Source organism: Maniola hyperantus, chromosome 19 (assembly GCF_902806685.2).
Source record: "Maniola hyperantus chromosome 19, iAphHyp1.2, whole genome shotgun sequence".
In the NCBI taxonomy this organism is placed as follows: Eukaryota; Metazoa; Arthropoda; class Insecta; order Lepidoptera; family Nymphalidae; genus Maniola; species Maniola hyperantus.
Window position 1 is genome coordinate 7,795,342 of NC_048554.1, and position 13,585 is coordinate 7,808,926.

The window sequence follows — 13,585 nt, forward strand, 5'->3', positions numbered from 1 at the left end:
AAAAGATTTCCATTCAAATCCCATAAACAGTCTCCAATTGTTTTTGGGATTAGAGATCTTTTATATAAATGTTCACAGAGAAATTGCGATGTTGTCCTAGCTTGGGTACCAAGCCATGTGGGCATTCTCGGAAATGAAAGAGCTGATCAATTGGCAAATGAGGCTATACGCATTGGAGATACTGTCCCATACACCAATTATTGTTCTGTTGTTGTAAATTTATCCAAAGTATATTTGTATGAAACCTGGGATGGGGTATGGAATAACGATAGTTCAGTAGGTAAACATTATAGAAAAATTCAGACGTCCATTCCGAGAAAACCATGGTTCAGTCGATTAGTTTTCTCCAAAACTGTCACCTCTGTTCTGTGTAGAATACGCTTGGGTCATGTTTGTACACCAGCCCATTTGTACAAGATGAAAATTGTTCCCGATCCTTACTGTTCCTGTGGGGAGTATGGGGACTTGAATCATATTTTCTTTGCATGCACTTTGTATGATCGGTCTGCCTTTCTTGCTCATCTCGAATCATTGCATATACCATTTCCTACATCTATAGTTTGTTTATTATATACTAATTCTTCAAATATTTACAAAGTTCTAGCTTTGTTCCTAGAAAAAAATGATATCAAGTTATAGTATATTTGTGGGTATATTATTATTAGATTAGTGAAAACCTTATCCTTTTCCTTTCAAATTCCAAATCCCGATTTTTCAATTTTATCCATAGTTTCCCTAACTTTAAACTTTAATAAATAACAAACCTGACATTGGCTAATCTGTGTAAAGCCAAACAAAAAAAAAAAAAAAAAAAAAATGTACTCTGTGGTTCGTACCAATAACCAAAGACTACAATATTCGTACCAAATATGTTATTAAGTAGTCTGTGTTCGTAATTTTCGAATTCTTCAAAACGCAAAAAATATGTTCCTTCTATTAATAAAATTAGATAAAGTTTTTAAAAATGTTTCTTAGATCGTGGAGGTCAGTTAGAGTAGGCTATAATTATTGTAAATATCTTTCATCTCAGAGGGTGGAGACCTCGGCTAGTGATGCAGTTGTCTTGAGTGATACTTGTGTACAAAAGTTAAAACAGCTATGTGGCGCTAACTATTTTTTAAGACTTTGTGTGGAGAGTGGAGGCTGCTCAGGATTCCAGTACAAATTCGATTTAGATGATAAATTGGCTGATGATGATAAGTGAGTACATACATGCAGGGTGCACCTATAACGTTGTTGTGAATTGTGATTACCATATTACTTTAACCTCAATTGTGTGATTGGTTTAAGGTACTCTAGCTCTCTCTGGTCAGCCAATTCGTATTTAGCACATGGCGACTATGGCCAAATCCTTTTCATTCTTCAGAAAACTCTTTCCTCTCAAGGAAACCTGTACTCATTAGTGAGTTAGCAATGGGTTAATGATGATTTTAGCTCCAACAGTGCATTTTAACTAACCATTCAGAGATTTGTAACTATTACATTGAAGCTGTCCAGCTACAGCAGTTGGCCAGGTCAGTGACCAGGGGCCCTACCACGGTAGTTTGACAGCTATAGTGTGAACTGTGATGAAGGTAATCACCTCTGATTGGCCGACACTCACTATTGGCTACAATGCATTGTTTCAAGAAGAATAACATTAATGCTTCCAATCACAACAATTTAGATTGTAATAATGATTGATGCAGCTTTTTTTGCTTTAAATGCTGTACCCTGTTCAGCAATTTTTATGGCCCCTCTGAGCGAGTGCAATGGATTAATCACCAAGTATGAACTTCTAGTAACATTCAGTGTAAACTGCAGGCGACCTGCACAGTCATTTGACAGTTCCGATAACTGCAATTTTGCAGTCAGCTTGCAGTCCAAATGCAGTCCATCTGTCTAGGCCCTTAGACCTATGCCTTTAAAGATATCCCGGTCACATTGTGTTTTTTGTTGTGTGTGTACATTTCTTGTTTTCACAAAGTTATAACATAATATAATATTACAGAATTTTCGAGAAAGATGGTGTGCGTGTGGTGGTTGATGAGACTTCCTTAGAGTACATTAAAGGTTCGACAATTGACTACCACACAGAATTGATCCGGTCAGCTTTCAGAGTTGTACAGAATCCAAACGCAGATCTTGGCTGCTCGTGTGGTGCAAGCTTTTCAATAAAAATTGATTAGTTTTTATGTAATATGTTAATAATTTATTACTTATACTTTATAACTATTTTGGGTAGATACTAGGTACCTATGTAAAACTTAGGTGTAATAAATGAATATAATAATCATTAGTTCCTTATCCTAGTCATAACTTTGTTTTATTTCATTTTCTTATCCATTTTTTAGGGTTCCGTACTTCAAAAGGAAAGTAGGAACCCTTATAGGATAACTTCGTTGTCTGTCTGTCTATCATGTCAGTCAAGAAAACCTATAGGGAACTTCCCGTTGACCTAGAATCATGAAATTTGGTAGGTATGTAAGGTAAGGGTGGGTATGTGGGACGCGCCGGCCGAGAGGTGACCGGAATACCCACTAAAACCCAGCGGCGCTCCTGTGCGTCCCGGACGGCGTGATCTAAATCCACGTGGATGAAGTCACTGGCAACATCATAAGTTTTTTGTTCTACTTAATGTAGAGATGAAATAAAATTCACAATTTATAATTTTTTATATTTATTCGAAAAGTAGGTATAGGTACCTATATAGCTATATTAATTTATTATTATAATAGCAAGTGGATTATATATTATAGGTAGGTACATACTAGGTACATTTTTATCAACATGCTTTTCAATTAATCCTTAAACAATTTTGCTCTATTAAAAATATGCTTATTATAGAAGATTTTGTGATGTTGATCTTTTAATAATAAAAACTAGCACTCTCCCATTTATCGCCTGCGCAGACAAGGGACTATTGTCCGCGAAGGACAGAACTCTACCCTCCCCCTTTTTTTACCATCATAAGTGAGTCGTGACGTTGTACTGTTAGTCCATCGTGTGCCATACGCGATGTATCTCTTCTAGTGGCCTATTTTTGTCCTCCGCGGACAATAGTACCTCGCCTGCGCAGGCCGATAATATATGTGCCATAAAAGCTGCATTTAATGAGATTGAGACACATTGATGGCCCAAACATTGTCGAGCTTGGTGGCAGGCAAAGTGATCATGGGTTCATTTTTGTTAGAGGAATTGGCAGCAGATCTGAAATAAAAAAATAGTTTAAAAATACATAGGTATACACCTGCTTATAATAGAAATATTATGTAGTTAGTGACCGCTAAACATGGGTCTCATAAGAAAGCTCAGTCACTCCGTGGGCGATGGAGAAATGCTTGGAGTTTCTCTACGTGATGAAATCAGAAATGAGGAAGTCCCTACAAGAGACCTGTGTCCAGCTGTGGACGTCTATCGGTTGATAATGATGATGAATAGAAACAAGTGCGAGATGGTTCCGTAGCTTAGAAAGAAACATAATCTATTGTCTCAAAAATAAGCTATTTTATTTGAAACCGCAAAAGTAACTAAGTACCTATGTAAGGATTTATTGCTAATATTTAGGGTTCCATACCTCAAAAGGAAAAACGGAACCCTTATAGGATCACTTTGTTGTCTGTCTGTCAAGAAACCTACAGGGTACTTCCCGTTGACCTAGAATCATGAAATTTGGCAGGTAGGTAGATCTTATAGCTGACATTTAGGGAAAAATCTGAAAACCGTGAATTTAGGGTTAGATCACACATAAAAAATTAAATTGTGGTAATGAACTAATAATTAGTATTTTCAACTTTCGAAGTGATAACTATATCAAGTGGGGTATCATATAAAAGGTCTTCACCTGTAGGTACATTCTAAAACAGATTTTTATTTATTTTTATGCATCATATTTGTTGATTTTATTTTGTTTTTAACTACGACATGGAAATCCTTATTTTATTTTATCTGATTGAGTAATGTTTAAATTTATGATTTCGTAAATGTAATGAACTAGAAAAAAAAAATTGATGTAATTGTAATATTCTTTAACCATTTGCACACCAGGATCTGGTAGAATGTGTCAGGCAACTCAACTGATGTAACACCTACATGTACCCACATTCCAGCGAATAAACGTTTATTTATTTATTTATTTATTTGAATTTTCGTGCAAAATGTCGAAAAAATACGACTGTAGTACGGAACCCTCATTGCGCGAGTCTGACTCGAACTTAGCCGGTTTTTAAAGAACTACAATAATTATGATACCTACTTCGGGCTACTTAAACTTGTATTCAGATTTTTCCTTTGCAAGCTTCGGAGCTATTACAAGAGGAATACGGTATTTTGTTGGCAGTGCAACTAATGCCGTTAGCGGTAGGTACCGTATCACTTTGGGTCGCGTTGCCGTGATTATCGGGATCCTGAATTAAGTTTAAAATACAACCTACCTATAATGTACCTACTACGCGTACGTAGACCACCTACCTACGTTAAATATAGTATGCCTAAAAGAAAATACCTACCCATGTTTAGTCTCATAAACTAAATACAGTTCTATCCTTGACATAGCTGAGGTGGCTGAGCGTAACGCTCCATATTTTTACCGTTCCCGTTTACCTAAGTACCTACTGCAATTCAATACATCGAGTCGTATAGCGTACTACCTTAGCTTACACGGCCTTATAACAGAGGTCGTTCTACCGTTAGGTACCTAGGTCTACTACCTACAGACAGGTATGCGACTGGTTGAGATGGCAATAGGGGAGGGATCGCCTCGCACAGCCCCCACGCTGACCTGTGCGAGCGAGCGCGGGTGAAGTGCGAGTGTGCGGGGTCATACTCCGATTGCCATCTCGACCTGTCGTGGACTATACCTACTGCAAATACTAAACTTCAGTATTCTAGTATCTATACTTATACTATAGATAGGTATTAGTTATTACCTAATGGTGACCATCTGCAATTCGGGCATTCTTGAACAAGAAGAAACTTGATTTGTCCATATTTATTATAAATGCGAAAGCATGTTTGTCTGTCTGCTAGCTTTTCACGGCTCAACAGTTTAATCGATTTTGATGAAATTTAGTACAGAGCTTTAATAAAAATAATAATAATCCAAGGTACAGAGTTTGCTTATATCCCGGGGAAGGACATAGGCTACTTTTTTATCCCGGAAAATCAAAGAGTTCTCACAGGATTTTTAAAAACCTTAATCCACGCGGATGAAGTCGCAGGCATCATCTAGTATGAACATATAAATCAAGTTTCTTTGAAAGCACAAACTTGGCTACCTACGTGTTTGATAGGTAGGCACGTTTGAAAGAGTATAGGTACGGTCTACATAAATTGATGACGATTTAGTCAATTCATAGTTACTCTATATAAGGTAATTTGTGTTTGGGTAAGTGGCGACTGGTGTACTGGTGCAACCTATGAACAGCTATCATTGCTCGGATCATACTGAATCAGGAGTTTGAAGGGGCTAGATCACACCGTAGCGCGTAAGTAATCAGTTACCTTTGTAGGTAGCTATTGAACGCCGATTCGTTTGGCATTACGGCTATGCCTTAGTAACTCGTCAAGGCCTCACCTTAAACCGGATCAGACCTAAGCCAATTTAAAAGATGCAATTTCCCACTCCAACACAGTTGGAACTCGAATCCGGGAACGTAGTATAGGCCGCGATAGACTGAGATGGCATTGCTTGCCCGCACCGGAATTGCGCGGTGGCTGTGCTGGTGTACGGGGCGTTCCTTCCCCGATTGCCATTTGAACCTGTCGCGTGCTATAGGTAGGTACGTCTGCTCTGCTCTAGAGATGAGGTCAAAGTCAAACTAAAGCTGTATACTTACTGCTGCAATTCCTCATTGAAAGTAAAAGCATCGTTGACCTTCTTGACGTTGTGCGGAGAGTAACGGTTGTAGAAGCCCCAGATGCTATTCATCAACTTGCTATTGTATTTGAGAGGCGACAGCTCCGTAACTGTAACAGGCGCAGGAGTTCACAATTTAAAAGATGTTCTAACTTCTAATGTTGTTTTTACGGTCAAAATTGCCTGAACACAATTAATCAAAAGTAACAAACAAAATGAGGCAACCTCTCGAGTGAACCTTTACCCAGAATGAACCGTCTGATAATGATAGTTACAGTTGCAGTTGCATATATGCAGAGGCATAAATATTTTTAGTGTTCTAGATTATAACCTATTTTGTAAATTAAAGAGAAAAAAAGACCGATAAGATGTAGGTCAAACAACTTTTTGTCTAATTTGCATTTAAATACAACATGAAAGTACCTACCTACCTAGGTAAAAATAATATTATTTATTACATTGAAGTTGGTTCAACTTATCGCCTTTAATTTGAATAGCAAAACCTAATATAGATTTTTAATTCTAAATCTAGCCAGGTTCATAGCTGGACTTGGCTGGTAGTACTATACTAATAGCTACATCGCCTGAGCGTCTAACTGCTCTACAGCCTTCGGTAGGAGTAATAGTGTTCTGTGTCTACATCTATAGCGTCTGAAAATAAAAAACGGCCGCCATGAAAATTTCATTTCATTCTGAGCGCAGAGCTCAAACGCCCGAGCAAAGTCTCGATGGAAGCATAAGCTGCTAAAAATCAGGCGCTGAAAAGAAAAGATCCTTCAAGTCTCAGACCACAAATTGAAGGAGGCCTCCTTCAGCCTAAAATATATACACCTCTAGTGCGAAAACTGTGTGTATCACAGTGTTTTCAAAGTCAAACATAAGGACCTTAGAATAATAAGGACCTATGGTGAATTTTAGAAAAATTGTCAACAAGGCCCAATTTTATAGTCCGTGTACCATTGTCGCACTACGAGATTTTACTATAAAATCGACTTATGAAAATGGGTTATCTTACGTTTAGTACGGAAGTACTGAGTCGGCTCTGCTCCTTTTTTGATATTTGAAACCTTCATGTCACGTTGCGTCTCTCGAATGCGTCCGGCGGAGAAAGCGGACGGGGGGATAGAAGCCATGTTTTCTCGACAAGCTGAAATGTGTTAGGTATTCACTTTTAACGATTTCCTTAGCGCAGTCGGCACGAAGTAAAAAAACCCAGGTTCGATTATTTTCAGCTGGGCCAATGAAGGATTTTCTCTAATGTAGGTATATGGTTATATCATTTGCCAATTACCAGGTAGGTAGGTACTAGCAGTGGCGTGCAGGTCATAGAGGCATAAATGCACTGCTTACCCTAGTAATTGTAATGGCTTAATGCATATTTTTGATTATGACCTGCCAGTGAACAGGTTCCTAATAACTAATGCCTACCCTGGCTTCAAACACTGTGCACGCCACTGGGTACTAGGACACTAGGTACCCGCGTAAGTAATCAAATACCAACCTATCATGTTAGCAGTCTACATACATAGGTAGGTAGGTGCCTTATATTATGATTGTTCTGATAATAGGCTTTTCGAGAAAATCGTGCGAGGTAAGTTCCAGTGGTATAATTATATATTACTCTAGGTATTACGGAACATAAAATGAATTTATCAAATACATGTATTACATGTGTAACTAAGTAGGTATTCATTTAGGTACTTATAGATATGCTGCGACGTTTCCAAGTTTTATCAAAGTTAGGTAGTACTAACACTATCCTAAGGTCAGTGCTCGATTGCAGGTACCTATAGTAATAAAACCAATAGGTACTTAGGTACTATACGAGTACCTATGTCAATTGTAGATATTAAAAGGTAAACTTATATTGTAAATAGGCACGTAAGTGGTATTATAGAGCAATAACTAAAAACCGGCTAAGTGCGACAGACAGACAACAAAGTGATCCTATAAGGGTTCCTTTTGAGGTACGGAACCCTAAAAACCGATCACACACACGAAGGGTTCCGTGCCATCATACGAAAAATAATACTTTTGAATTTTTTTGTAATGTGACAGATCAGTAGATCACAGAATATACCTATAATAAATACCTACCCCGTAGTAACCACGATTTTGGACACCATGCAACTGGGTCGATGTATCGATAATTCAACGTCATCATACTATGTACTTACATATATAGGTACTACACCTATATATGTAAGTAGGTAGGTACAACTAGGTACCTGTTATTTATATTATAGCAATTTAGTAATTATTTAACAAGGCACAATTGCTTACCTTTACACACTTTAGCGAATAGGTCTCTTGATGTGACGTAGTAAGAGGCTTCGAAGTTAACGAAGCCTTTTGCCGGGCCCGAGTAGAGACCGCTGGGAGAGGACGAATTTACCGCGTGATACAGCACCATGAACCTTAAACTGTTGAAATCAGAGAACAGAAAAACGCAGACAATAAGCGCGGAGGCAGTGGAGTCAACGGAGACGGAGATGCCACTGTTTCAAAATGGCTGCGAAATACTGACCCCCGCGAGTTTATCGGCGTCTGGCAGCATAATAGGTCATTTGGAGATAACGTTAAATTTACGTCCACAGATTGGTAGCTCTAACTACACATTAAATTAAGGACGTAAAGAAAAGAACCAAACAAATATCTTATACAACTACGTATTTCGTTTTAAAGACGGCCGAAACGAAACTTTTTAGAGAACTTCAATCTGTAGGTAGGTATAGTACGCGACAGGTCGATATGGCAATCGGGGTGTGAGGCGGGGGGACACCCCGCACACCGGCATGTTAACTGCGCTATCTCGCACCGGGTTAGCGCGGGTGTGCGTGGCGTCCCCACCCCGATTGCCATGTCGACCTGTCGCGAACCATAAGTACAGCTATATACTCTGTAGATATTATGATGATTAATGACAACTACTTCACAGTTGCTTTTGCTGAGTAGTGGGATATGGTACAAGGCTTGTGGGTACATAATCTATTGCCCATCACTAGCTTACGCTCGCGACTTCGTCCGCGTACTTCACCCCCTTAGGGGTTGAATTTTCAAAAATCCTTTTTTAGCGGATGCCTACGTTATACGTCATAATAGCTATCTGCATTTTAGCGTTTAAACTATCGTGAGCTATCTGCATGCCTTTCGGCCCGATCCGTCCAGTAGTTTGAGCTGTGCTTTGATAGTTCAGGCAGTCACATTTTCCTTTTATATAAATTTAGATTATTATTAACCATTTATTAGTAGTATTAAGCCTATCCTGACTCCGAGAGGAGACGTGTTCAGTCTGTAGTGGGCCGGTAATGGGTTGATCATGATGATGATGATAATTACCCGTTGTGACACTGGCTTATCGACCCAATCGACCCTATCCCCTGATTTGAGTAAGAATCTACACAGAATTCAGAATAGGTCAAAGATATATATTAAAATGGTAAAGGAGTCTAAAGGAGAGCTTGTCGCCGCGCAGAAAACATCAGCGTTACCTATTGTAAAAACAGACCACAGTTTTAAGATTATGCGTAGCAATTTTATTTTTGTACGTACCTGCCTATAGTTCGCGACAGGTCAAGATGGCAGTCGAGGCGAGGCGAGGGATGTCGAGACTCGAGAGGCGTGAAGACGCCCCGCACACCAGCGCTATCCCACAACGGGTTAGCGTGGGTGTACGGGGCATCCTCACTCCGATTGCCATGCCTGTCGCGTAATACACCTCTGTATTGGATGCTAGAAACACTATAAAAAATTATAGATATGCAAGAGGTATAGTTATTTAGCTATAAGTATTATTGCTTCCGCATGATGTGCAAATACCTACCTAGCCAAAAACTGGGCGGCACGTTGTCCCGGTATGATGCTATTTCTGCATAAAATTCTGTATCTCCTACAAGAAGGTACCTACCTAAGGCATGGTTTATACAGAAGTGGCGAGTAGCGGTTACGTGGCACTGATACACTTTCCTCCAGTCCTAATATAGATATATATGCCGGTAAACGTTAGTTAGGTATAGTTCCCGGCAGTTAAATAGTCGAGCTCGAGCAGGTATTCTTCCACGCGCTCGTTTACTGTGTACGAATGTAGCACTCACACTAATGCAGATGGCGAACGCGGTGTGCAGCGCGGCGCCTGGCCTGGTGTTCCGCTGCCACGCGTCGCGCGCCCCACTGACTCCTAAAAAATGCTATTGCGACGCGTCTTGCGGTTAACTTCAAGAACGACTATTTAATTGGCGCGGACTATACCTATGCATCTACGAACAAAAATATCATCTTACGCGGATGCGTCCTGACTCCTGCGGCCTGCCTTATCTAAGATAATGATGTTAGGGCCCCACACATCGCAGATATAGGCGTCAGGTAGGGTACACCAAAATGAAACAAATGTGAATCCAGCCTAAGATATATTGCATGTAGTAGGTAAATGGCCAGAGCACCAACATAATAATAGTTACTTTTATACAGAGGTTACAAGTTCCTACCGGTATAATGAACTTTATCGCTGAGGAAAAGATTGATTCTAAGCATTTTACATAAAGTACCTACATAATTAGCATAGATACCTACTTATATTTTAGGCAGGTGCATCACTTCATCAGAGGCCGTAGTCTTTATCATCATCATCATCATCATCACTGACAACCAATAGACGTCCATAGACAGACTTTGGGACTCTTGTTGTTTTTTCCACATGCCACGATCTTGCGCCGCCTGAATCAGCGGCTCCCTAAGACTCGTTTGATGGCCCACCTTATAAACGTTGTGGGTCAGATCCGACCCAGCACGTGACCAAGACTGTCGGTAATTTGGGTCTGATCTGTCCCACGTTTTTCACGCAGATGCGGTCGCGTTTCAGGCGATTTTAAGCTTTATCCCTATCAGGTCCAGATGGCAATCGGGGTGGGAACGCCCGCACACCCACACAGTCACCGCGCTAACCCAGTGCGGGTGTGCGGGGCGTCCCCCCGCCTCATACCCCGATTGCCATTTCGACCTGTTGCGTACTAAGTGATGAACATCGATCTTTAGAAGGAGACAGGAGATTTGTAGAGCACTGTCTCGGTCGTTCAGACCGACAAAGCATCATATGGGTACGAGTGACAGAGACAACGCTCTACAAAGATGAAATGTCATTTTAAAGGCCGATGTTCATCACATTCGGCCGCGTACTGTACCTACTTAATAATTTTTGGTTTTTATACCACCAGCGGTGGTTCGCTAACTCAGTGATCAACATTAAGTGATGATCACAATAATTAACATCAATCTCATTTGACATTGGTTGATTCTTCATTGCTGCTTCACTGAATTATATTAAAATACTAGCTCATGCCCGCGACTTCGTACGCGTGGATATAGGGTTTTTATAAAATCCCGTGGGACCTCTCTGATTTTCCGGGATAAAAAGTAGCCTATGTAATCCAGGGTATAATCTATCTCTATTCCACAGCCAAATCCGTGCAGTAGTTTTTGCGTGAAAGAGTAACAAACATACACAAAACTAAAGCCTTTATAAGACCAGTGTGATTTTTTCGTAGAAAACCTTCAATGGATTAAAAATAAATGTCAATTAATGAGTTCGGTGGCTATCATTTAGTGTTGACTAGCTTATGCCCGCGACTTCGTCCGCGTGGACTACACAATTTTCAAACCCCTATTTTACCCCTTTAGGGTTGAATTTTCAAAAATTCTTTCTTAGCGGATGTCTACGTCATAATAGCTATCTGCATGCCAAATTTCAGCCCGATCCGTCTAATAGTTTGAGCTGTGCGTTGATAGATAAGTCAGTCATTCATTCAGTCAGTCAGTCACCTTTTCCTTTTATATATTTAGATCATTGAGTTAGCGAATCACCCGCTACGCGCCGGTAAGCATATTTTAAACTTTGCTATAATTTACACTCTTCACATATCAACAAGGTCTTGTAGCAAGTTATCAAGCTTAAAGTTATTTTTGTCACTGATATAAAATACTTCCTGCCTCATTAAAATGTTAATTTTATAGATAAAATAGCCTAAATAATAATTAGTAATTTGTTCTTCGTTTCTATGCGGCTTTCTTTTTGTCAAAGGTAAAACTTAAACAATACAGGGTGTAACGAGAACGCTAGCAAAACGAAGACAGGTGGTAGTACTGATGATTACTGATATAATACTACAAAAAACGCGCAAAATTCCTAAATTTCATAAAAGTTCACAATATATTGCAAATAAAACATCTGACTGACGATAGAGGTCAACGAACGTTGCGTAAGTAGGCCACTCGTAGTTAATGCCGAGTCGTAGATGGAGCATTGACCTGAGTTTTACACGCTATACATTGCGGGTTTGAATAATAATATTGGTATTGGAATGTGTTTAGGTAGTATAATATAACGCTAAGTTAATATAACTTGCATTAACGGTGAAGGAAAAACATCGTGAGGAAACTTGCATGCCTGGGAGTTCTACATAATGTTCTCAAAGGTATGTGAAGTCTGCCAATCCGGACTTGGCCAATGTGGTGGACTATGACCCAATCAATGCTCTTCACATCCGGAGGAGATCCGTGCTCGGGTAGTGAGTCGGCAATGGGTTGTTGATGATGATGATGATGATGAAATATTATCATTTACCAAAAAATATATGTAAGGAGAGCGTCAGTAATTTCAATGAACTGTTATTGTTTTTAAATAACCAAGATGTGACGTCAATGAGGACATTATGTGGTTTGCGCGTCATCGGTTAAGGTTTAGTATTTGAACTCTGTATTGATCTGACTTAGGCAATATAAAACTTTATCATCATTCATGATTACTGCTGTTGATCTCACATTCCAGACAAGCCGCACGCTCCGCAAGTTTCGCTATCCAAAAGATAATGACGTGCGATGCAAGAAACGCACACCTTCATAGGCATTATGATGCGTTGCGGCGCCGCATTTGCGATTTGAGTGTTAGGTGCCGCCCTCCCCGCCTGGTCTCTCTGGTCCCCAGTCCGTTGCGCGAGCGGTGCGGCGCCGCACTACGTCGTAACGTATCGTGTGGCATGGTACAGCGATTTGTAAGTAGGAAAATGTTGGGACGATAAAATACGATTCCATAGCATGCAATACTGTGCAAGTCACATTAGTTACTTAAGTAGGTATGTAGTATACTACCTATAGCATGACCCGTAAATCGTAATGCACATTTTCAGTACTGAAAAACACGTCGCGTTCGGCGCGTGTGGCCTTGATGATGGGATGTGCGACCCGATTTTTCGTTTTTGGAGCAAAAAAACACCATATTTACATACATATTTTGTATATTTAATATACTTCAGGTCTTAAAATCTACAACAAAATTGTACAATATGGCTGATTCTGTTGCACACAGTCTCTAATTTAAACTAAATTAACAGGTTGTTAAAGTTGAGTAATTTTTAGATGAACATAAAATATGATTAGGTAAAATGAATTAAATAAGTTTTTTATTCAGATCACCAGAAAAGGGGAACTGGACTGTGTCAGCTGTCAAATGCATTAATGTAACAGCTGTCACAAATAACAAAAGGCTAATAAATAATTTACTACATGTCTCTAACACCGCTCTAAAATTTAGTGCCATCTTTTACCGCAGGAAACACCAAGAAAGGGATGGCAATACATTTAGATCTGCCATTTTAGTTTAGTTTAGAGATTGTGTCTAACAGTATCAGCAGCATTATCATAAAATAAATAATCGATTTAATACTGCAAGCAGAACCATTATTTTGTACCAATATTAAA

At 39.5% G+C, this 13,585-nt stretch overlaps 3 protein-coding genes across 3 annotated transcripts in view; 2 read left to right on the forward strand and 1 right to left on the reverse strand.

Moving 5' to 3' along the window:
• The window catches only part of LOC117991118 (L-xylulose reductase-like), a 345,757-nt gene that overhangs the window by 151,192 nt on the left and 180,980 nt on the right, over positions 1 to 13,585 (forward strand). The window lies entirely within an intron of this gene.
• On the forward strand, positions 887 to 2,298 carry LOC117990956 (iron-sulfur cluster assembly 2 homolog, mitochondrial). Its single transcript, XM_034978459.2, has 2 exons — positions 887 to 1,200; positions 1,991 to 2,298. Exons 1-2 carry the CDS (start codon positions 965 to 967, stop codon positions 2,166 to 2,168), a joined length of 414 nt encoding a protein of 137 aa, XP_034834350.1. The 5' UTR covers positions 887 to 964; the 3' UTR covers positions 2,169 to 2,298.
• On the reverse strand, positions 2,643 to 8,353 carry LOC117991329 (uncharacterized). Its single transcript, XM_034978895.2, has 4 exons — positions 8,120 to 8,353; positions 6,852 to 6,983; positions 5,817 to 5,946; positions 2,643 to 3,189 (listed from the first exon to the last, which is right to left on the reverse strand). The coding sequence occupies exons 1-4, from the start codon at positions 8,247 to 8,249 to the stop codon at positions 3,090 to 3,092; spliced, it is 492 nt and encodes a 163-aa protein (XP_034834786.1). The 5' UTR covers positions 8,250 to 8,353; the 3' UTR covers positions 2,643 to 3,089.

Excerpts from the sequence above, each read along its gene's own strand:
- LOC117990956 (XM_034978459.2), top strand. The coding sequence starts at position 965 with ATGTTTCTTAGATCGTGGAGGTCAGTTAGAGTAGGCTATAATTATTGT. Across the intron at positions 1,201-1,990 it reads AAATTGGCTGATGATGATAA|AATTTTCGAGAAAGATGGTG; the intron begins GTGAGTACATAC and ends ATAATATTACAG.
- LOC117991329 (XM_034978895.2), bottom strand. The coding sequence starts at position 8,249 with ATGGTGCTGTATCACGCGGTAAATTCGTCCTCTCCCAGCGGTCTCTAC. Across the intron at positions 6,984-8,119 it reads ATTCGCTAAAGTGTGTAAAG|CTTGTCGAGAAAACATGGCT; the intron begins GTAAGCAATTGT and ends AACACATTTCAG. Across the intron at positions 3,190-5,816 it reads TTCAATGAGGAATTGCAGCA|ATCTGCTGCCAATTCCTCTA; the intron begins GTAAGTATACAG and ends TTTTTATTTCAG.